This window comes from Myotis daubentonii, chromosome 4, assembly GCF_963259705.1.
Source record: "Myotis daubentonii chromosome 4, mMyoDau2.1, whole genome shotgun sequence".
NCBI lineage: Eukaryota > Metazoa > Chordata > Mammalia > Chiroptera > Vespertilionidae > Myotis > Myotis daubentonii.
In genome coordinates this window covers 62,245,913-62,271,033 of record NC_081843.1, presented here as the reverse complement: position 1 = coordinate 62,271,033, position 25,121 = coordinate 62,245,913, and the positions used below count along the sequence as shown (strand labels likewise).

Here is a 25,121-nt window from a genome sequence, read left to right as displayed (position 1 = left end):
GAAGTTTCAATCGCACTGTACATGCACGCCCGCACGTGGTATTTTGTGGAAGAGCTACACTCAAGGGGCCAAAGAGCCGCATGTGGCTCGTGAGCCGCAGTTTGCCAACCACTGAGATAGATGATAGGAAGATGATAGATGATAGATGATAGATAGGTAGATAGGTAGATAGATAGATGATAGATGATAGATAGATAGATAGATAGATAGAGATATATACTATATAGACTTTATATATGGCAGGACTCTGCACTGCTTATGTAACTAATCATATATTAGATCTCACAAAAATGAAAATTTTCATAAGTTATTATGCCCTTTTGTGTTCTGGAAAAGGGGTTAAATTGTCAAATTTTTGTATTTTGAGAATTACGGGTTGCCAAAATGGTTCTCAGAATCATCTAAGTAAATTTAGTCTCTATTTGCAAGAACAGAACAGGCAGAGAAGTGAGAGGCTATATGCACCGGCGCATCTGCCAGCAACAGCACAGCTCGTGCAAGTCACACCGAACTGCAGAGAAACAGAATCCAGAGTTTGCGGAAAATCTGTGCAGATTCAGTTGCCAGCTGCATCATCAATGATTTATGTAATTCCCAAATCTCTCTCTGAAAGTCCCCCAGGAATTCTTCCTCCTGTGGTTAGTAACTCCATCTGGACTCGTCTGGAATATTCAGTTAAATTTCCTTTCACAGTTAAAGTTACATATTAAGTCCCACTGATGTAACACATATATGAAGGAAGGAAGCAGTGAATGGTTTTTATTTGGGAAAGAATCATGGTGGCCACGTTGTGGGGCAGCAAAAGGCCTCAGTTTTAACCTTTGGGTGATCTGATGATTTGGACAATGGTATCATTGGGAATCTCTCTGAGAAAACTGAGACTTCACACGTGTGTGCTTCCAGTTGTTGATTTAGAAAAACCGACTGGAAAACAACATTCTCTTTTCTTCTGGTAAATGGAAATAGGGGGAAATACCAGGTGTACCGGTTAATAATGTGCATTTTTTTCAATAGATGGAGTTACACATATGTTATATATATGCAATTTGATATGTATACTAGCTTGTTGTATTGACAGCAAGCTTCAAAACTTCATATGTCAAATTTGCTGAAGGTGTTAACATTATAGATATTTTTATGCTTAATAATGTCGAATTTCGTGCCTAAAAAAAGCATTTGTGGGAAGTTTTAATTCATTATTTTATTTTGAAGAAAAAGTTATTGTATATTTCAGGAAGCTTATGGTGAACATGCTCCATCTCAAGATACTTGTGAACGCTGGTTTAATCACTTTAAAAGTGATGATTTCAATGTGGAAAACAAAGAATGTCCAGGTCAACCGAAAAAGTTTGAAGACCAACAATTACAAGCATTATTGCAGGAAGATGCGTGTCAAACTCAAAAACAACTTGCAGAAAGATTAAATGTTGCTCAGCAAACAATTTCCAATCATTTACAAGCAATGGGAAATATTTTAAAGGAAGAAAAATGGGTGCCATGTCAACTGAACGAAAGACAAATGGAAAACCGAAAAGTCATCAGTAAAATGTTGCTTCACCAGCACAAAAGAAAGTCTTTTGTGCATCGAATTGTGACTGGCGATGAAAAGTGGATTTTGAGAATCCCAAATGCACAAAATCATGGGTTGATCCAGGTCAACCATCAACATCGACTGCAAGGCCAAATCGCTTCAGAAAGAAGACAATGCTCTGCATTTGGTGGGATCAGGAAGGTGTGGTGTATTATGAGCTTCTAAAACCAGGTGAAACTGTTAATACTGATTGCTACCGACAAAAAAATAATCAATTTGAACCATGCTTTGATCGTGAAATGACCAGAATCGGCCAGAAGACATGGCAAAGTAATTTTGCTTCATGATGATGCACCATCACACACTTCAAAACCAGTTAAAGACACATTAAGAGATCTTGCCTGGGAAGTATTAACCCACCTGCTGTATTCACCAGACCTTGCTCCTTCAGATTACCACTTGTTCTGATCGATGGCACATGCACTTTCTGAGCAGATCTTCAAAATGTATGAAGAAGTGGAAAATTGGGTCTCTGAATGGTTTGCCTCAAAACAAGAAAAGTTCTATTGGGACAGTATCCACAAATTACCTAAAGATGGAGGAAATGTATAGCTAGCGATGGACATTACTTTGAATAAACCACTTTTTGTGTTTCTCTTGACATAATCATGTTTTTTCTTTGATTACAAAATCTGCCATTATGAACCGGTACACCTGGAGTAAGCTCTGTGTTCCTCTTGTAGGAATCATGTAGATAGAACTAAACAGAGCATCATTAGATGCTTCATTACGCATCAATAGTAAGTGGTAATAACACTCCAACTAATAGTAAATCTTAGGTATAAAAAAGAAATTTCAGAACGAAACACCCTCCACTTAAATAAGATAACTTTATAATACAAATGTTTAGGAAAAGAAATAACCACAGTCCAGAATTTAAATGTCACTTAATGTCCTCATGGTTGCAGGCAAATACATTTACATAGCACTCGGTGTGCCCTCCTTAGCGGCTGCCTTCAGGGTGCCCAACAGCAATAACATTGAACCAGCATGACAGGCAGGACCTCAGACTGGCATGCCTTCTTCACTGACCCTTCTGCTGCCTTAGGTCTCCTTCCTTATCTCTTTCTAGTACAATCTTGATGCCAGCCAACAGCACACTGGAACAGTGAGTGCACATGGGTCCCTCACAACCCTGGACAGCAGAGCAGCTGTGTGGCACATGCTTCTCACATGTCATCTCAGAATTTACAACTATACAGTGAAGTAGGCCCTGTTGGCCCTGGTTTAAGATGAAGTAACTGAAACACTTGGTTGGTAAGTGGTAGAACCTATATTCTACCCTCAGTCTATCTTGCCTTCCAACATGCCAGTCTGCTTCTGAATCCTATATAATAAAAGGGTAATAGGCAAATTGATCCTAATGGCTGAACGACTGGGAACAACCAGTCGCTAAGATCCACACTGACCACCAGGGGGCAGACGCTCAACACAGGAGCTGCCTTGAGGTCAGTGCACTTCCACAGGGGGAGCGCTGCTCAGCCAGAAGCTGACTCATGGCTGGCTAGCTCAGCGGTGGTAGCAGAAGCCTCCTCATGGCAGCACTAAGGATGTCTAACAGCTTAGGCACGATCCCCAAGGGAGTAGGCCTAAGCCAGCATGTGGACATCCCCCGAGGGGTCCTGGACTTCGAGAGGGCACAGGCCAGGCTGAGGGACCTCCTGAGTACACGAATTTTCATGCACCAGGCCTCTAGTATCTATATAATTTGAGAGCTCATATTCCATATTTCATACTTCAGCAGTTTATTATATACCCTGCCTTTTATTATTCACTGATTCACACAATGACCAGCCTTACACCAGAGCTGTTCAGTCTTCAGAATACATTAGAATCACCTAAAAACTTATTTATTTTTTAAATCTTCCCTTGAGGATATGTTTTTATTGATTTTTAGAAGGGGGGAGGGAGGAAGAGGGAGAAATAACAATGTGAGAGAGAAACGTCAATCGGTTGCCTCCCACATGTGCCAAACCAGGGATTGAACCAGCAACCTTTTGGTGTATGGGACAATACTCCAACCATTGGAGCCACCTGGCCAGGGCACATAACCCTGGCCAGCAGAGCAGTAGTGCTTATTTAAAATACATATTCTTGCTCTTCCCTTCACACTCACAAGATTATGATTTAGTAGGTCCATGGAGGAGCCAATAAATCTGCATTTTAAGAGCATCCCTCCATTCCCATAATATTAATTCAAGTTTCTTTGTAAGAAACACTGAATTAGACTAATTTCCTTGAGGGATGAAACTACTGTATATTGTGTATGGACTAGAGTAGACATTTAGTAAATTCTGACTGATATATTTCTATTGCAACTAAAGTTGTTATTGGTAAGTTATTCGATATACAGTGTTTTCAGCTGCACATAAAAAAAAAAAAAACACAAACTCCAACCAAAATGGCTTAAATGTAATGACATTGATTAGTTCACACAAAAAAATCTAGAGTTTGATTAATTTAAAGGTTAGCAACGTCATCAAGAACCCAAGTGTTGTCTATCCTTCCACCCTGCCATCCTCTTTCCCTCATGACCAAGTGGCTTTCAGAGTTCCAGTTATCCAGCACTGACATGACAACGTCCAGCAAAGAGGACAGTTTCCTCCTGTGCGTCTCTTCTTGAAGGCAGAGAGACCTTACCCAGAAGCCCAAGGCAGGCTTCTCCTGGAGTCTCACTGGCTAGAGTTGCTTCACATACTCCCACCTAAACCAACTGCATCCCAGCCCAGAACAGGACCATCATGATTAGCTTGCCTCCCTTGAAAGACACAGCGGGCAGGAGGATGAAGCACATCAGGCAGAAGCGAAGGATGACTATCGGCAAGGTAACCTACAGTGTCTGCCGCACTGGGAACTCCTCAGAGAAAATCTAAATGAGAGGAATGCAGCATAATTTACAAGTCTCTGTGTAGAACTGGAGACTGAAGATCAAATACCCTTTCACTGGAAAATTCAGTCTGCAGATTGTCTAGAGGCGAGAAAGAAGCACTAGCTCAAGAAAAATAATGAGCAAATTTGCAGTCCACCACTAAGCTATGTGTCACCGTCAACCGGGCCCGACATCCTCCTCCCTCTGCCTGTGACTCAGACATCCAGGGCAGCACTGTCAGTACGCTGGGGTTTTTAAGAGAATGGATGTTATCTAGATGAGGCTCCATTTGGTAATTTTCCAGAAGAACATTTTGAGCCAAATCTGATTAATGAAACCCCTTAGCAAAGCCTTCTTCATTGCTCAGATGTGCAAGTGATAGGGAAGAGGAATCTCACCCAGGCAAAGGTATTTTATGCTGCTTAAGAGAGGAAACTGTAATCCTTGAAGCTCTTAGAACCCATATCTTTATGAAACCATTTTCCTCCAATTTTCCAACAACTGAGCCTTAAGAGAACAAACAGTCCAGCTAGAGAAGTAAGGCAGTCAACAAATACTCACTGACCACCTATGTGTCAGGCACTCTTTTTAGTGTTGTGGAACAAGTCAGAGTGCCTGCCCAAAGGGAGCTTTCATTCTAGTGCAATGGAGGGAAGAATATAAACACAAATAAGTAAAGAAGGTAAGTTTGGGTAATGACAAATGCTATGAAGAGGATGAAATGGGATATTATGATAGAAACTGACTGAGAGGAAGGCTTGTCTCAGGAGAGGACATTGGAGGTGAGACCTGCACAATGAGGAGGCAGCCAGGAGTGACTGCAGAGAAAAGCCTTCCAAGCAGAAGAAACAGCAGGTGCCAAAGCTTTGAGCTTGGAACTAGCTTGTTGTGTGAGGAACAGAAAGAGGGCCTGTGTGGCTGAATGAATGGGAATGGAGGCAATAGTGGGAGGAGATGAGGTTGGAAAGACAGGCAAAGATTTTATTCTCAGAGAATGGGTGAGACATCAGAGGGTTTTGCGTAGGCAAGTGCTGTCATTTGCACTTTAAGAAAGACCCCTTTCGCTGATGTGTGGAGGATGCAGTCTTTGTTAGGAGGGAAAGTAGAGGAGATAATAGCTGCCAAGACCAAGAAAAGAAGAAGAAAGAGTGGATATGGAGCCTGGGGACACGTCTGTCTGTCATTCTGCTACCACTCTATTAGGTCACATGAGAACTGTTAATCAAATTATGTCCCCTGCTGCTGCTGATTATCTCCTAGAAAGACAGGAACATATGAGACATAAGGTTAACATTTGATTTTGGAGTCAGACAGACATGAGTTTCAAACTCTGACCTTGCTATCTCCAAACTGTGTGACCATTCCTTTTTCTGCCTCAGACATTTCCTTCATCTAGTCTATTTTATTCTTCAGCTAATCCCTCTGTCCCCATGTTTAATTTTTCTTTATTTCAGTTATTATGTTTTTCATGCCTAATATTTCCACTGGCTTACTTTTTTATGTTTTCTAGTTTTTTTATTCTTATTTTGCTAATATCTTCTCTTTTCTTTTAATACATTTATTAGCCTTTTTAATATTTTCTTATTGCATATATTTTTATTTCTCTTCTGTAGGAATCTGATGTCCAGTACCTTGTTTCACTGTTGGCCAGTTTTTTAAAACACTGTGCTCCTCAAATGTACTGATTTTCTGGCCTGAGAGTTCAGTTGCTCCCAGGGATTTCAGCCGGATGTTGGTCTCCAATGGAGTATTGTCAGCTCCAGTGAGCAGCTGCTTTCCCACCTTGGGGCATGTGGAGGTAGAACAGTGTAGAAACAACTGCCCAAGGTCAGTTGTTCCCCAAATTGGTTGTTGTTATTGTTTCAGCTTCTTACCAACACAGGTCTCTGCCCTGCCTGATTTTAGTCAGAGTCTGAAATTTGTCCCAAGGCCATAAGGGGAGAAGCAAAAGCAGAACTACAGCGGCCCCTCTTCCCCACCTGACTGAGGTTGGGCTGCCCAGGAAACGGGCTCAGAGGCAGAGAGTGGTTTACTATGGAGTGCTCTGGGATGCATACGTGTGGAAGTGAAGGAAGGGAAACAATTGGGAAGAAAGAAAGTGATGTGATGGAATACAAGAAAGTATCAGCTGATCCCAGGAGCTCTGGAGCTGGGATGGTCCTCAAAGTTGTTCTGAGATAGACCCACCGTAGGAAGTGGGCATGGCCTTTGGCACAGTGTCTTCTTCACCAAGGCAGCTTCCAGAGAAGGCTAATAGCTGAGAGCTGTCCGCTGACAGCACTCCCAGAAGCTGGGGAGTAAGTCCTCCATTCCTGGCATGTGACAGTACCCACTGCACCTCCCCACAGTCACCGGTATAAACTACCGCCCACTGTCCGAGGGGGTTTTCCCCGTTTTCTCATTCCCCCACTTCTAGGACCTCTGAGGTTTGAAGAGGGAGGGAAAATGGGAGACAGTGGTCATGCAAGTTCAGCAATCTGGTCAGGACCAGGGCGAGTCCAGGAACTTAAACTCCCCAGGAGCTGGAACCCATTTCCTTTCTTCCTGTGCTCTGCCTCACCAGCTGTCATGTTGTTCAGGGGCAGATTCACTTTACTGACTTGTTCACTCTAGATCTCAGCTCTCGCTTGCTAAGAGCTTTGATTTTTCCTGGGGAGCTGGAGCTAAGAGGATCCCCCAAGAACCAAACAGGGCTGAGCAGAGATGCCCTGTGGCTGCCACAGGTAGACCTGGCCATGGCGGACAGCAGCATTTTCCATGGGCCCCAAGTTTGTCCTGTGAGCCCCACAGAACCCTCATCACTTCTCAGGCCCTAGACCCTCACCTCAGAATGACTCCAGATTTGCTTTCTAGCAACATTGTACTGATGGCAAAGGGAGAACGGAGTACAGGGAAAGGAACAGCTAGAGACAGAAGCCATTTACATGATGGTGATAGTGTTGGTTTTAAATGTCCACAAATCCATTTTTTTTAAAGGTTAAGACCAATTCTACCACTGCCCCTACCCAAGAGTGTAAGCTGAACTTAATGACCTGCTTCTAAGGAACACACCAAAGCAAAAATGCAGGTGTATGACTTCAGAGACTAGGTCACAAAACTAAGCAAGGTAAATTAAAGAAAAAAGACACAACAAAAGTAGCTGGTCCTTCAAGAAGTTTACCTGTGAAAGGAAGGAGTAACATGCTAATGCCAATGGGGGCAATCAGGATCTTCTGCTCTTTACCTTATTACTAAACTAGTGCCCTGGTGCACGGATTCGTGTACATTGAAAGGGAATTAATTAGAAGGTGGCCAGTGGGGCAGGACTGGGCAAGACGGACCAGACAGGCCCTGGAGCCAAAGTCCCATGGTCCCTCCCTGGCCAGCTGCACCTGGGGTGGCTCTGCGGCTCGAAGGGCATCTGCAGAGTGAGCAGGGTCCCTCCGGCAGATGGGGTCCCTCGGCCTGGCCTGCGGGGATTGGACCGAAACCTTTTCTCTGACATCCCCCAAGGGGTCCCGGATTGTGAGAAGGTGGTTCTCGGGTGATGCACCCCAGAATCAGGTTCCCTCCTCTGGTTCTGAGGTACATCACCCAAGAACTGCCACTGCCAAGTCACCCCAGCTTGGCAACTCCTGTGTTGAGTGTCTGCCCCCTGGTGGTTAGTGCACATCATAGCTACTGGTCAAAGCATCTACCCCCTGTTGGTCATTGCGCATCATAGCTACCAGTCAGATGGTCATTTAGCCAGATAGATAGATAGGTAGCCCTACCTTTTGTATTTTCCTTTTACTCTTCATTGAACTTCTGATTCATGTGTTAATCTTTGCCTTTGAGCTCTCATTTCTTACAGCTATAAGGAAGCAGCCCTGCTCACAATACAGAATTAGAATAGGTAAGATATAGAACAATTCTTGCTTAAAACATGAAAAATGCATGCCACAAGATCAAGGAGTAAGTAGGTCAGAACTGCTTCTTAGATGAGATATAAACCAAGATGATTCTAACCATGCAGGTGCTCAAGTCCTACCAGACTTCACAGAGGTGAGAAAATACAGAAGTGAGGATACCGAGTACTGGTGCTGGCTCCTCCACGCTCATTCTTGTAACAGCCCTGTGTTGTTTCCCTTTCCTGACCAGGGGTCATTCTTTCCTTCCTGTCATTCCAAACACCCAGAGAAGTCAGATAGAAGACAAGCTGCACAGCCAGGAGCGCACCATAGCATTCCTCCTTCAGCAAGCTTTCCGCATCAAAGAGGACATCTCTGCTTGTCTTCAGGGGACCCAAGGCTTTCAAAAAGAGGAGCTGCTTGCCAGGAAGTTACTGGAAAATCATATCCAGACCATCACCAGCATCGTCAAAAATCTCAGCCAAAACATTGAGGTAGCTCTTTATTTCCCATATGTTCCCATTGCTTGTCAAAGACTATCAACCATCAATGTCATTTTTCAGCTATAGAAATGAGTTGCTATTTTTTAAGTTTAAGTGATTACAATTTAATTACTTCTGAGGAAAACAGTTCAATATTCCAACTGCTCATTTATGCCAAAAATTACAAGAAATTATATTCAAAAAAATGTTTGTTGAACATCTATGTGACAACAAATACAACTGTTTTTAACATTATGTCAAATATTGCACTAAGGTATTTAACTTAGTGTAAATCTCCAAGATTATATTAATGCAATCATTTCAAATAGAGGTTTTCATAGTGTATTGTTAATGCTGTTTCATAGACCCATTACAATCTGACCGCCCAAACCTCTCTGACCCCATCTCCCACTGCTCTCCCCTTCGCTCTGCCCATACTGCCTCCCTGCTCTTCCTAGAACATACCAAACACTCGGGCTTCGTGGCATTTGCACTTGCTACTTATTCACTCTGGCTCAATCATCTTCCCCTCGAAATTCCTATGAAATGTTCTTCATTCCCTTCAGGTCCCTGCTCAAATATCTCCTCATCAGAAAGGATTTCTTTGACATGCTATGAAATAGCACCCATCCCCCGCCCAATCCCAACAGTCACAATCTCCCTTAAACCCTTCATTATTTTTATTCTTAGCATTTATTGCAAACTACCACAGTTTATATTTGTTTATTGTTGCTTTTCTCCCTATAAAATATAATGTCCATGAGGGCAGGGACTTTGTTGTGTCCACTGCTAAATCCCACACCGGGTAATAAGAGTGCTGATAGGTAGTCAGCACTGTAAATATCTCCTGAATGAATGAATGAATGAATGAAGTTTAAGCTACTGAAGGAAAACTTGAGTTTCTGATCAAAAAAGAAAATGCTTGGGTTAAACCATGATAGACAGGTTTTAACTACAGATATTTCAGCCCTGTTTTTAAAGTGCTGATGGGCTTGACTAATCTGGGGTAGCAACTTCCAGACAAGGGTTTCATAAAATACAATTGAGAAAGCTGGCCAAACTGTGGAATTATCATGATAATTGGTAACAATTCCCTCCCATATGTCCTTTTATCAGAGCAAATGGACTAAACAAAAATGAGATTGACCCATCAATGACTTCCTTATGACATTGTATTTAAGACTAAGAATACTGTGTTTATTCATTTACTTTTAATCTCCAGGGTGTGGAAAACCCCATAGTGCAGTTGAGGAAGTGTAGGAATTTTTAAAATCTTAGTGAACTTTTAAAAGGCACTTTATTGGTACTGAGCACATACTGAATTGACCCCAGGGCCTAAAAGTCAATGCCACTTGTAAAATCCCTGGGAGCTGTCCCCAGGCATAATAAAGGGTCATGAAAGTGACAAGAGAAACAAACAGTGCCTTTGAGATGATGAGAAAATCAGGTAAGTACTCATATAAGATCCCAACTTAGCAGTCAAAACTTCTTGGTAATTGGAAAGAGAACAGCATTCTCAGAAATATCAAAATGCTTATAGAATATTCTATATTTTGATCTGAGTAGTTGTTACATAGTTGATTATATTCCTCGAAATTATTTGATGAATTATATTCATCAAATTATCTTCATATGTACACTTTGATTTGTATATTTTAATACATATTAATTATACCCCAATAAAAAATCTTAGCATTAAGAGAAGAAATGTTCCCAGATCTCTAGAAGTTTTGCTAAGAGCTTCTTTTTCTATAATAATCATTTTAGATTAGCTCTGAAAAAAGACAAAGCTGAAACATTTTCCAAAAATTATGAAATCTCAAAATATTTATAATCCTATTAAAGGTTTGGCATATATAAGAAAAATGAGGAGGACTGGTCTGATTGTGCAGAAAACTGAATTAGAAAATGTTTTAAAAGCTGAAGACAATCTAGTTAAAATATTATGAAGAAGAACCCAGCCTTCATGGCTCAGTGGTTGAGCGTCCACCTATGAACCAGGTCTCAGTTTGATTCCTGGTCAGGGTACATTCCTAGGTTGTGGGCTCAATCCCCAGTAGGGGGTGTGCAGGAGGCAGCAGATTAATGACTCATCATGAATGTTTCTACCTCTCTCCCTCTTCATTCCTCTTTAAAATCAATAAAAATATGTTTTTAAAATATTATGAAGAAGAAATTAGGCTACCTTTAGTAAATAACTATCAAGTGATAAGCATTTTGTAGAAGAATGAATGCTCTTCAAGTATTTTATTTTTTAAAATATATATTTTATTGATTTTTTTACAGAGAGGAAGGGAGAGGGATAGAGAGTTAGAAACATCAATGAGAGAGAAACATCGATCAGCTGCCTCCTGCACACTTCCTACTGGGGATGTGCCTGCAACCAAGGTATATGCCCTTGACCGAAATCGAACCTGGGACCCTTGAGTCCACAGGCTGACGCTCTATCCACTGAGCCAAACCGGTTAGGGCTTCAAGTATTTTAAAAGGATCTAAACTCATTAACCAGCTCAGCCTATTTGCAAACTGGCCAGCAAGATAGATCTAAGAATGAATGGAAAAATTTTATAATTAACCATAATTGCAACAGTTAAGTTGCTTGTTCCTTTTTTTTTTTAATATATTTTATTGACTTTTTACAGAGAGGAAGAAGGGAGAGAGATAGAGAGTTAGAAACATCAATGAGAGAGAAACATCGATCAGCTGCCTCCTGCACATCTCCTACTGGGGATATGCCCGCAACCCAGGTACATGCCCTTGAGCGGAATCGAACCTGGGACCTTTCAGTCCGCAGGCCCACGCTCTATCCACTGAGCCAAACCGGTTTTGGCGCTTGTTCCTTTTTAAAATCAAGTTATTTTTTTAACCTGCCAGCTAATTATGTTTTAAATGAACTCATTTTAAGGTTTTTAATTAATTTAAAAGTTTTAATTCAAGAAAAGAATTTTATGTGTAACATTGCCTTATTGTGTTTTTCCCCAACTTACAAAAGTAATACTTGTTCATTGTAATTATTCTGAAAGTTTAACAGAAAAAATTTAAAACCTGGGGAAAAAATTCTCATAATTCCAGCAACAAATTGTAATCTCTACACTCAGATGTATCTCCCTCTAGTCCTTCCAGACATTTCATTCGGGAAGCTGAGAATACTTTTGTAAGCACAATCTTGAATATAAAATTATGTCATAAACTCTTTTATATGTCATTAAAAGCTCTTTGCATGCTACATACACCACAACTTGCCTAATTATTCTCCTAATGTTGAAATATCTTTGTGCATAGATATGTGTCGGCATTTGGATTATTTCTATACTACATATTCTTAGAAATAGAATTATCAAGGGATGTGAAAACTTTTGATGCGTTTTTCTAAGTTGGTTTCCAGAAAGTTTATCATTATTTATACTTCCATTAGCATTATATGAATGTGCTTCCTTCACTGTGCTGATGCCAACATTGAGATTTATTGTTTCAATCTTTGCTACTATGATGGGACAGAAATGAGATTTTTTTTTTTTCATTTCTTAAAAGTGACATAATTATTTGCATTTTCTCTGTTGATTGTCTGTTAATGTCTTTAGTCAATTTATTTGGGGGAGTAGTTAGTGTTTTTTGATTCAAATTTACAGATTTTAGAAGACCAAATAAGAGCCCGAGACCAGGCGGCCACAGGGACTAATTTTGCAGTACAGGAGCTAAACAGCAGACACCTTCAAGGAGTTGGAGACCTTCGAGGAAGAGTAGCCAGGTGAGAAGCAGCACATTAACTAATTAATGTTTAGCAGTCAGTTCTTGGCCACTGAATTCTCATTCCCAAATAAGTTCCATGTGGTCCCAAACAAGGTACTGTCTTTATATTAAGCTTAACTTATGAGATGATAGTTGTAAAAGTGTGTCCTAGAATTTGAAAACCTCATGCTTCCTGTGAGATCCAAGGTTTCTATAAAAGCACCCTTATACACAATGTGTAGTTCAATTCTTGTCTTTACAGCCCTCATGTCCAAATGCCAACATCCAAAGACAGACCCTCATAACCACATATAAAATCCCCAAAGGTATCAAATTCTCATTAAACATTTAAAATATATAAGAATTACATGTAAAATCTAACGAAAGGCATCTACTGCCAATGCATATAATTTTGAACCTCATGTATGAGATTTCTAAATCAAAAGAACTAATGGTATACATTCAGTAAATACCTTTAGGCATTTACAATGGCAGGACCACCCTGGTAGAAACATCAAAAATGGCTGACCATGAACACCTTCCCATCTCTACTTCTTCTGCCAGCAACTCTTTCCTCACTCCTGGATTACCCCTGCCTCCATCTTGTTAATAACTCTGAAGTGTTAATGACCAAATAAGAATTAGGTGATTAATACCTAAGACAAACTTCTCCATCCAACTCAACAAAAATGTATTAAGCACTTATATGCCAAGCAGTGTGATAGGAGTTAGGAATTCAACAACACAGTCCCCATTCCTATAGCTGTTTACAATCTACTTGGGGAAACAGAGCCACAAATATAAGTAATGAGGTGAGCATTATAATGAAAACCTGGGTGCTCTGGGAATATCCAAATTAGATTGGGGTGCACGGGAGGTTTCCTGGAGGAGGTGACACTTGAGATGAGTTGTGAATGATCTGGGTAGTGGTCAGCTAGACTAAGAAGGGTGGGAAAGATACTTCACATAGGAGGTATAATAGGTTCAAAAGAACCAAGGATGACTTACTCTGACATGTTCAAGGTCCTACCTGTGAGAAGGGTATTTTAGTTCTGATATTTTGGGATTTGCATTTAGGGAGAGATGGGAGATTAGGAGATAAAGCTAGAGAAGTGGTTCAGAATTAGATGGTGAGGGACCTCATGGGCCAAGCTAAAGAGTTTGAATTTTATGTAGAAGGTTATACATAGCCATGGGAAAATTTTAAGTAAATGGATGACAAAATTTGTAGTGACATTCTAGTGTAATTTAATTGATGGGGTACAGGAAGAAGGAAGCCTATGGCAGCAAAAAAAGGTAAAAAATGTTAAGGGTCTAAACTAAGCTCTAGCCATGAAAGTTCAGGGCAGGTAACACAACACAGACTTTAGGATAATACCTGTAGATAGATAATTAGATATACACACACACAATATGTACACATTATATATACACATTGTATATATACATTATATATATACTAGAGGCCCAGTGCACAAAAATTTGTGCACTCGGTGGGGAGGGAGGGTACCTCAGCCCGGCCTGTGCCCTCTCGCAGTCTGGGACCCCTCGGGAGATAACGACCTGCTGGCTTAGGCCTGCTCCCAGGTGGCAGAGGGCAGGCCCAATCCCTAGGTGCAGCCCCTGGTCGGGCTCAGAGCAGGGCCGATTGGGGAGTTGGGGCGCCGCCCCCTGTCATGCACAGAGCAGGGCGGATTGGGAGGTTGCGATGCCACCCTCAGTCACACTCAGGGTAGGGCCGATTGGGGGTTGGGGCACCGCCCCCTGTCACACTCAAGGCAGGGTCGATGGGGAGGTTGTGGCGCCACCCCCGTCACGCTGATCCCGGTGCTGGGAGGCATATTACCCTTTTACTATATAGAATAGAGGCCTGGTGCATGGGTGGGGCCAGCTGGTTTGCCCTGAAGGGTGTCCTGGATCAGGGTGGGGGTCCCCACTGGGGTGCCTGGCCAACCTGGATGAGGGGATGATGGCTGTTTGCAGCTGGTCTCACACCCTTCAGGGTGGGGGTCCCCACTGGGGTGCCTGGCCAGTCTGGGTGAGGGGCTGAGGGCTGTTTTCAGGCTGGGACTGAAGCTCCCAACTGCTCCTTTTTTTTCTTTTTTTATTCTGGGCCAGCTTTAGCTCTGAGGCTTAGCTCCAGCTCTGAGGCCTCAGCTGCTGAAAACAGGTATCTGGTTTGTTTCGGTTCTATAATCGAAACTCTGTATCAACTCCAGCTCTGAGATCCCGGCTCACTGAAAGCTGGTTTCTGGGGTTTTGTTTAGCTTCTATATTTGTTATAATGTTTTTTAAACTGCAGGCTCAGAGGCCGGCAACGCAGGAGGGGAGCGTTGCAGTCCTCTGTCACTGAAGCAAGCAAGCCTCATGTTCAGTTTAAGCTGCCTGGCTTCCGGCTGCCATCTTGGCTGGCAGTTAATTTGCATATCTCGCTGATTAGCCAATGGGAAGGGTAGCGGTCGTACGCCAATTACCATGTTTCTCTTTTATTAGATAGGATACATACATATATGCATATATCATTAACTATACTATGTATAAATATATTTTACTAAAGGCCCGGTGCATGAATTTGTGCACAGGTGGAACCTGGCTGGTCTGCCCCGATCAGGGTCAATCAGGGGCAGGACCGGCCAGGAGGAGGGACGGCAGGCAATTGGCCAGCCAGCCCCACCCCCTGGTTGAACTCCTGGTCAAACTCCCAGTTGAGGTGACAATTTGTATATCAGCCTTTTATTATATAGGATATTTTTAAAATATATTAAATTCTTACTTTATTATATATATTTAATACATACAAAAGAATTTATCATTTTTATGTAAGTTATGAAGCAAGATAATAAAACAAACACCAACAAACACTCAACTTAGATGTGCCATGATTTTGCAAAGAAGATAAACGCCAAAAATCTGTTTTGAATGAAACTTGAGATTTGGCTCCATTTGGTGGTGTACTGATGACACTCCAACCATTTATTTCCTTCTGCAAACTATTTACAAATCTCTTATTTCACTCTTATAAATCCTGTCTTAAATACAAGACAAAAATAACAAACAGATTTAATTAAAGCCAAGAGTGGAATGAAATAATATCAAGGAGAAGATGTACAACTTTCTTTGCTCATTCTTCTGGGGTTTTTTCTTTTTTTAAAAATAAAAAGTGTGTATATTTAAGGTGTATAATCTGATGATATAATATACTTATCCATCATAAAATAATTACTACAGTCAAGCTAATTAACTTTCTTCTCATATAGTGCCTTTTTTTGTGAACAGAGCCACTGAAATTTACTCTTAGCATATTTCGACTCTTCAATATTAAATTCTAGTGGCCCGGTGCACAAATTTACACACATTGAAAGGAAATTAATTCGAAGAAATATTTTAATATTCCTATTCACCCTTTCTCTATAATAGAAGTGTCAACCAAATTCACAATCGACAGTGACAGATTGAAACACACGTGTGCAATTGGCGCCAGTGAGTTTTACATGTATTGTGCATGCGCGAATCAACTCACCCTTTTATAGATATAAAACAAACTTGCTTAATTAGACCTGCTTTCTGATGTAAACTTTTTCCAGCCCAGCGAAGCACCCCAACTTCTTTTTCAAGTAATTGTCAGCAACACAGCAGTAAATATCAACATGAAGCACATTATTATTGTAGATCAGCAGAAAGAACAAAGGATAAAATATTTAACTGCAGCAGTGTTTGACTATATTCTGCACAGTGAGAAAACCTGAAGTCATTTTTAAAATCCACCATTTCTTACTTCTTTTCAGTCAGGTCAAGTTTCTAAGCTTTCTAAATCTCCGTTTTCCAGCTAATGAAAAGAAAATAGGATTCCACCGAGTCTCTGACCTACCTACTCCAGGACTTCTGCAAGGATCAAATGAGATGAGGCACAGTAAAACGCTTCCCAAACATTTGGTTAAACCAGTGGTCAGCAAACTGCGGCTCACGAGCCACATAGGGCTCTTTGGCCCCTTGAGTGTGGCTCTTCCACAAAATACTGACTTCTGTGCATGGGCCACAAAGTTTCAATCGCACTGTACATGTGCACCCACACGTGGTATTTTGTGGGAGAGCCACACTCAAGGGGCCAAAGAGCCACATGTGGCTCGCGAGCAGCAGTTTGCCAACCACTGGGTTAAAGTGTAAAGTGTTTCCACCTGAGGCTAGTCATCCCTAGGGAGAGGAAGCCAGGTGTTGCTGCTTGACGTCATTACCCGGATGGTCAGACACTTAGCATATTAGCCTTTTATACAGATAGATTATATAGATAGTTACGATGCTGTAGACCAGTGATGGTGAAACTTTTGAGCTCGGCGTGTCAGCATTTTAAAAAACCCTAACTTAACTCTGGTGCCGTGTCACATATAGAAATTTTTTGATATTTGCAACCATAGTAAAACAAAGACTTATATTTTTGACATTTATTTTATATATTTAAATGCCATTTAATAAAGAAATATCAACCAAAAAAATGAGTTCGAGTGTCACCTCTGACACGCGTGTCATAGGTTCGCCATCACTGCTGTAGACTATAGGTCTCTAGACTGATTCACCCTTAACTGAAACTTTGTACACTTTGACCAACATCTTCCCATTTTTCCCACCTTTCATCCCTGATAACTATGTTCCACTCTGTGCCTCTGTGTATTTGACTTCTTTTAATTTTGTTTTATTGCTTAAAGTATTACAAAGAGTATTACATATGTCTCCTTTTTTTCCCCTCTTGACATTCCCCCGGCCTCCCCAATCCCCCAGTGTCTTATGTCCATTGGTTATGCTTATATGCATGCATACAAGTCCTTTGGTTGATCTCTTACCCCCTCTCCTACCCCCTGACCCTCCCCAGCCTTCCCACTGCAGGTTGACAGTCTGTTTGATGTTGTTCTGCCTCTGTATCTATTTTTGTTCATCAGTTTATGATGGTCTTTATTATCCATAAATGAGTGAGATCATGTGGTATTTTTCCTTCATTGACTGGCTTATTTCACTTAGCATAATTCTCTCCAGTTCCATCCATGCTGTTACAAACGGTAAGAATTCCTTCTTCTTTACAGCAGCATAGTATTCCATTGTGTAGATGTACTACAGTTTTCTAATCCATTCATCTGCTGGTGGGCACTTAGACTGTTTCCAGGTCTTCACTATGGTAAATTGTGCTGCTATGAACATAGGGATGCATATATCCTTTCTGATTGGTGTTTCTGGTTTCTTGGGATATATTCCTAGAAGTAGGATCACTGGGTCAAATGGGAGTTCCATTTTTAACTTTTTGAGGAATATTTGACTTCTTTAGATTTCACACATAAGTGAGATCATGGAGTTTTTGTCTTTCTGTGTCTAGCATATTTTACTTATAATGCCCTTCAGGTTAATACATTCTTCAACTGCTAATATCTCCTTCTTTTTTGAGACTGAAAAAATTCGTGTGTGAGTGTGTGTGTGTGTGTGTGTGTGTGTATGTATGTCACAATTTCATTCCATTCATCCATCGTCAGACACTTAGGCTGTTTGCATAGCTTGGCTATTGTGAATATTGCTACAATGAACATGAAAGTACAGATATGTCTTCCAGGTACTGAATACATTTCCTTTGAGGATATATTCAAAAGAGGGATTGCTGGGTGTTATCTATTTTTAGTTTTTTGAGGAACCTACATACTGTTTTCTATAATGGCTGTCCCAATGTATGTTCCTGCCCATAGTGTACAAAGGTTCCCTTTGCTCATATACTCTACAACATTTTTCTCTCTCTTTATTTTATATAATAGCCATCCTAACAGGTTTGAGGTGATATCTCATCATGGTTTTGATTTTCATTTCCCTGCTGATTAGTGATGTTGAGTATCTTTTCATGTACCTGTTGACCATTTGTATGTTGTCTTTGGATAAATGTCTATTCGGGTCCTTTGCCCATTTTTTCAAAATATATTTTTATTGATTTCAGAGAGGAAGGGGGAGGGAAACAGATAGAAACATCAATGCTGAGAGAGAATCATTGACTGGCTGCCTCCTGCATGCTTCTTCCTGGGGATCAAGCCTGCCACCTGGGCATGTGCCCTGACTGGGAATCAAACTGGAGACCTCTTGGTTCATAGGTCAATGCTCAACCTCTGAGTCACACCAGCTAGGCCCTTTGCCCATTTTTTAAAATAACGTGGCCATTTAAAACCACTTCTTTGTTTTCCGTGGCCCCAGGGAACGCCCACGTGAACCCCATCAGCTCTCAGAGAATTGGGAACCAGTCTTCCAGGTGGCAGCTACAAAAGTTGGAGTGTTTGATGTGTAGTTCAAACCCTTCACTCCTCAGGAAGAAGTTGGGGTTTGGGGGTTCCCTTCCAATTGCAAGGCACTGTGCTAGGGATGGAGTTGGTGGCATTAATGTGTCTCAGCTTTTCGTATCCATTGCAATGTAGATATTTTCTTACTCATCCCATATGTAAAGAGTCTCTAAACTAATTTCCATATTTTCCTTCTGAGGGAATTGATCCACAAGCAGCAGTTTATTTGGTGTGTCTGAGGGAAGAGTGAAAACCAAGAGGCTCCTATTCCTTTACTTTTCCCCACAATTGCTTACTTACCTTGCCCTTAAGCAGTGGTTTGAAAACAAGATCTTATTTTTCCTTGAAATGTCTTCCTTTTATGAAAGTTTCTTCAATCTATTTGGTCATCTTCAACAGAACCTGGGTGAAAGCCCTAAGACTTAAATTCACTTTTCCTCTCCTCTTCCTTGTCTGTATTTTTGACGTGCAATTGACTAATGGACAAACTGAGGCAGATTAATTACTGTCTTTCCACATTAATTTCAGTTAACATTTTGGCATAAGTGAAATTACGTTGATTTTATAACCTAATTCTTAGCAAACATTGTATTGCTTCATAAATCAAATTCCATATTTAATAACTATGTTTTACATTTGACACCATATTTTCCATCCCAGTAAAGTGGCAGTCTAAAAGCCAGTACTTCCAGTGAGACGGTGTGCTCAGAGTTGTCTGCCCTGCTTCTGAAGCCCTCTCCTCTATTCAGTAGATTAGCTACATACAGAGGAGGAAAAGGTGAGCGTGTAAAGGGCACCGCAGGGATGGCTCTGACTTACCCTCTGCAGCAGCAGCCAGAGGAGGCCAACCCTCTGGCCACCTTTGACTACTTGGGATCCCAAGACAAATCCACATATTTTAAAAAAATGACAAATTGTGTTTATGTGAGATTGAAAGCAAAAGGCACCCCCTTTGAAGAAATAATAATGATATTATGGATATTGTCAACTTTTCAAAGGTAAAGAGTGGGGACTTCTAATTAAAGATAGTACAGATATGTTTACTCCACTCTTCTCACTTGAGATGTCTCCATGCAAGTTAAAAATAAAAGGAAAGCAAAATCTCCATCTTTAATTTAGTATGGAAGTTGCCACAACCAATGACCCCAAGCAGAACACACTTACCAAATACTGTAAATCCTCCTCATACCTTAAAGACGATGATTTCCTTCAAAACAAGGCTCATAATCTTGAAAAGTGCAGGCCAAATAATTTGAATAGAGCACCATTACTGAGGGGCTTGGGTGGCTCACAGGAGAGGTAAGAGATGTCCCTATAGAGATTCAGGTCAGCAACACAGAACACTGGGGAGGTGTAGCTGAAGATGTAAGCATACTACTCATCATCTAGGACCTCCCTCCCTCCTTTCCAATTTATACCTGAGAGAAACTGGCTGAAGTGCAACAGGATGAGGAAGGAGAGGAGGGTAGTGTCACAACCCAGAATCTATGATAATGATCTGCTGTGAGATACACAATCTGGTTTTTGATGAGAAAATGGGGAGATGTGCCCCCCCCCACACACACACACACACACACCTGACTAGGGAAAGGATATGATCCTGCATAGAGGATATGATCTGCTCTCCATCAAACCACATACTCGCTAATCTGCAGGTAGCCAGAATCGTTTTAAAAAGTAAGAGTGGCTCTAACCGGTTTGGTTCAGTGGATAGAGCATCAGCCTGCAGACTGAAGGGTCCCAGGTTCGATTCCGGTCAAGAGCATGTGCCTTGGTTGCGGGCATACCCCCAGTAGGGGGTGTGCAGGAGGCAGCTGATTGATGTTTCTCTCCCATCAATGTTTCTAACTCTCTATCCCTCTCCCTTCCTCTCTGTAAAAAACCAATAAAATATATTTGTTTAAAAAATAAAATAAAAAGTAAGAGTGGTAGTTAGGAAGAATCTAGTCTGGGCATAAAAAATCACCACCAACAACATCGATGATATATAGATGATAGACAGATAGATAATAAAGATTGGTTTAGAAAACTATAAGGCTGATGAATATATCTTATAAGAGGAATTACCCAGAAAAACACAGGAAGAGTTCAAGGTTTCAAAGAAATTAAGACCAAAAGAAACATAACAGATTGCAGACTGAACAGTTATATGTAATTTTGCTTCTTCCAAAAGCCCCACAAATCTATAGTAAAAAGATTTTCTCTTTAAAACATCAATTCACAAAGACTGGAGATATCAGCATAGAAATATTAGAACCTCGAAAACAGATGGACATGTGAAAACTGCGACATAATAAAACCAATTTTAAAGCTGTGAGATAAGCTGAAAATGACTTAGTTTTACACCACAGAATTCCAAAAAGGTTTAGGAGTTGGCTGTCCCAGGAGCCTCTGAAACTAGGAGTAAAGGTGGCACTTGACTCTAGGGAGCAGGATTGAGAGGCAGAGCAAGGAACCACTAAAATTATTAGCCTGTTAGTTATTATTGACTTTTAAACTTTTTTTATTAAATATTTATTGTTCAGATTATTACATTTGTTCCTCTTTTTTTGCCCCCATAGCTCCCCTCCACCCAGTTCCCACCCCACCCTCTGCCCTTACTCCCCCCCCCACACTGTCCTCATCCATAGGTGCACGATTTTTGTCCAGTCTCTTCCCGCATCTCCCACACCCCTTTCCCCCCACAAGAATAGTGAGTCCATTCCCTTTCTATGTCCCTGATTCAATTATATTCACCAGTTCATTCTGTTCATCAGATTATTTATTCACTTGATTCTTAGATTCACTTGTTGATAGATGCATATTTGTTGTTCATAATTAGTATCTTTACCTTTTTCTTCTTCTTCCTCTTCTTAAAGGATACCTTTCAGCATTTCATATAATGCTGGTTTGGTGGTGATGAACTCCTTTAGCTTTTCCTTATCTGTGAAGCTCTTTATCTGGCCTTCCGTTCTGAATGATAGCTTTGCTGGATAATGTAATCTTGGTTGTAGGTTCTTGGTATTCATCACTTTGAATATTTCTTGCCATTCCCTTCTGGCCTGCAAAGTTTCTGTTGAGAAATCAGCTGACAGTTGTATGGGTATTCCCTTGTAGGTAACTGGGTTTCTTTCTCTTGCTGCTTTTAAGACTCTCTCTTTGTCTTTTGCTCTTGGCATTTTAATTATGATGTGTCTTGGTGTGGTCCTCTTTAGATTCCTTTTGTTTGGGGTTCTCTGCGCTTCCTGGACTTGTAAGTCTATTTCTTTCACCAGGTGGGGGAAGTTTTCTGTCATTATTTCTTCAAATAGGTTTTCAATATCTTGCTCTCTCTCATCTTCTGGCACCCCTATAATTCTGATGTTGGTATGCTTGAAGCTGTCCCAGAGGCTCCTTACACTATCTCCATATTTTTGGATTCTTTTTTCATTTTGCTTTTCTGGTTGGGTGTTTTTTGCATCTTCGCATTTCAAATATTTGCCTTGATTCTTGCGCTCCTCTGGTCTGCTGTTGGGAGTCTGTATAATATTCGTTATTTCAGTCCGTGTATGCTTAATTTCTAGTTGGTTCTTTATCATAACATCGAGGGTCTCATTAGATTTCTTGTAGATCTCAATAACTTTATCGGCGGCTTCTAGACAGTTCTTGAGAGACCTTAAAAGTGTGGTTCTGAACTCAATATCCTCCATTGACAATTTTGTCCTGTTTCTTTGTCTCCACATTTTTTATGCTTTCTTGGTGCACCCCCTAGTAGTCTTTTTGCACAGTCTTGTTGTAGTTAAGCCTTGATTGTTGTAGTTAATACTAGGGGGATTTGACCTCCAGGCCAACTGGCTGTGAGAATCAGCTGTGTCTGCAGTGGGAAAACTTCTGTTCTCTAAGGAGGTGCTAATCTAGCCTTTGCCTGAGGCTATCCGGCAAATGGCTCTGCGCAGGGCTTGGGCGGGGCGGGTCCCACGGGATCAACAGAGCCGGTGGAGGGAGCAGTTATGGCTGCTCTCAGTCCCGTCCCCAGAGGCTCTGCCTCTCGGAGTCCCAGCAACTGCTGCAAACCTCAGAGAGAAAGCTGCCCTTGCGTTCCGACCGATGCCAGACAGTCCCACTTCTCCCGTTTGAGTCTGGGTCCCTAAAGACTCACCTGGATCTGGAGCTCAGAGTCTGCGACTCCCTCCCGATTGAAAACGCCAACCACGCCCTCAGCCACCAGCCCGCTCTGCATGCACTCCGCACCTTAGTATTTGACTTCAGCACTGCGCCTCCTCTGAGTCTCATATGCTGTTCTCTTTCCTTCTAGTTGAAGAATTTCCCCTCAGCCAGTCTTCCTGTGGTTCTGGATGATGTCCGTTCCGTCTTTTAGTTGTATTTTTGAAGTGGTTGTTCGAGGCAGCTAACTCCGGTGTTTACCTATGCTGCCATCTTCGTTTTCCCGGCTTTTAAACTTTAGGCATATTTTACTTTGATAAAAATATGAGGTAAAAGGGTTTCCCCCAAAATAAATGATCAGATAACAAAAGGAGATAGGTAGACTAATGACTCAGGGATAAGGTGAAATATATATATATATATATATATATATATATATATATATATATATATACACACATATATATGTATATATATATACACACACACACATACATACACACACACACATATACTGAGTGGCCAAATTATTATAACCAGCCAGATTATTATGACCACCCCATCAGTACTTCATTGACACTTCCAAAAATACTGAATATTGAAAACTTCCTAAGCAAATACTCTGAAGGTTTTATTATTATTATTATTTTCATAACTAATTCACTTCATTGTACTGATGGGGTGGTCATAATAATCTGGCCGGTCATAATAATCTGGCCACTCAGTGAGTGTATGTATGTATGTGTATATATATATATATATATATATAAATATATATATATATATATATATATATATATATATATATATATATCTTAAATTCAGCAATTTTTAAATTTTTTATTAGTTACCTTTTCTTACATTAAATTAAAATTCAACATAATATTTTAACTAAAATTAGCATATATACATAATATATTCAAAATTTATTTGACTTATAGAATTTCTATCTTTCTTCTGTGTGTGGGGGGGGATGGGGGGAATATAGGAAATAGTCCCCAAATATAAAAACCTGTTGGCACTCCTATGACTGAGTTAACAACAGGCTGAAAAATCTAAAATTTCTCCCCAGTTAACCCCAATCTCTTCACCTAGTCCAACTCAATTCTCTGGTTTGGCCCAGGGTATTATTATCCAGCCAGTTTTCTATCTCATCAAGAAGAGAAGAGGAAAATTAAGAACAGTCCTATTTATGGTCCTACATCTACCAACTCATTATTCAAAGAACTTTAGAACTTTTGCCATCAAATGACTGCACAGAGCCTACTGTAGTATTTAAAATGTTATGACCAATGTCCATCTTGCCACCAGATGTGATGCCAGCATTGTGAAGCTTTCTGGAGACATTCATTTCATCAGGCACGAGTACCGGCAAATTGAAAAAACAATTCAAGAGCTCATATCTTCCCTAGAAACTGTTTCTAAGAACTTGGATATGAAGGTAACTGAAAATGATAGAATTCTTAAATTATGTATTACTGCCTAAAGATCATTATAGTTTATCAAAATGCTCAGTCAAGTGGTAATTGTTCAAAAGAACTCTTTACTTCCAACGGATTTAAATATGACAGCTCGTGCCCACACACCATGAGCACTGTCAGTTCAATCAACAAGCATTTAACGAGTGTCCCCTATGTATCACCACATCCCCCCATCAAGTACGCCACTCGATTCTCCTATTGCCATTGCTTCCTTCCACTCTGGGTTCCCCTCAAAGACTGTAGAACTGAGAATCATAAACAAAAGAATTTCCCATGGCAGCTATTATTATTCAAGTTCCAACATAAATGTGAGTTGATTACGTTACATCCCTGCAATGGGTATTATCTCTTACAAAATAAGATACAAGATCACTGGCATGGATGTTAAAGGCCATCTCTACACTGACCCCTGCTTATCTCTTCAGCTCACCCTCTGTGCCTCCTGGTTGACCTTTTATACCCAGTGATACTGACCTACCTGCAAGGAGGTCCCCATTCCAGTACTGCACGGCCTCTATCTCCATGTTTGTTTCTGCCTAAAATGTCTCTCCCCTTTCTCCTGCAGTTAGTGGTTTGACTCAAAGAGCCAGTGCAAAGTCTCTGTGCCCCACTTTGTCACATGCCTGATGTGAAACAAGCACATCTCTTCTAAAGTTGTTTGAGCAGAAAGAAGTGGAAGTTC

At 40.8% G+C, this 25,121-nt stretch overlaps 1 protein-coding gene across 1 annotated transcript in view; it reads left to right on the top strand.

Moving 5' to 3' along the window:
* The window catches only part of FAM81B (family with sequence similarity 81 member B), a gene marked incomplete at its 5' end in the record, with an annotated part of 57,303 nt that overhangs the window by 9,527 nt on the left and 22,655 nt on the right, over nt 1-25,121 (top strand). The window contains 3 exons of the mRNA XM_059691855.1: nt 8,580-8,823; nt 12,441-12,559; nt 24,270-24,399. Coding sequence (XP_059547838.1) covers nt 8,580-8,823; nt 12,441-12,559; nt 24,270-24,399 — 493 coding nt within the window. The remainder of the gene's footprint in view (nt 1-8,579; nt 8,824-12,440; nt 12,560-24,269; nt 24,400-25,121) is intronic.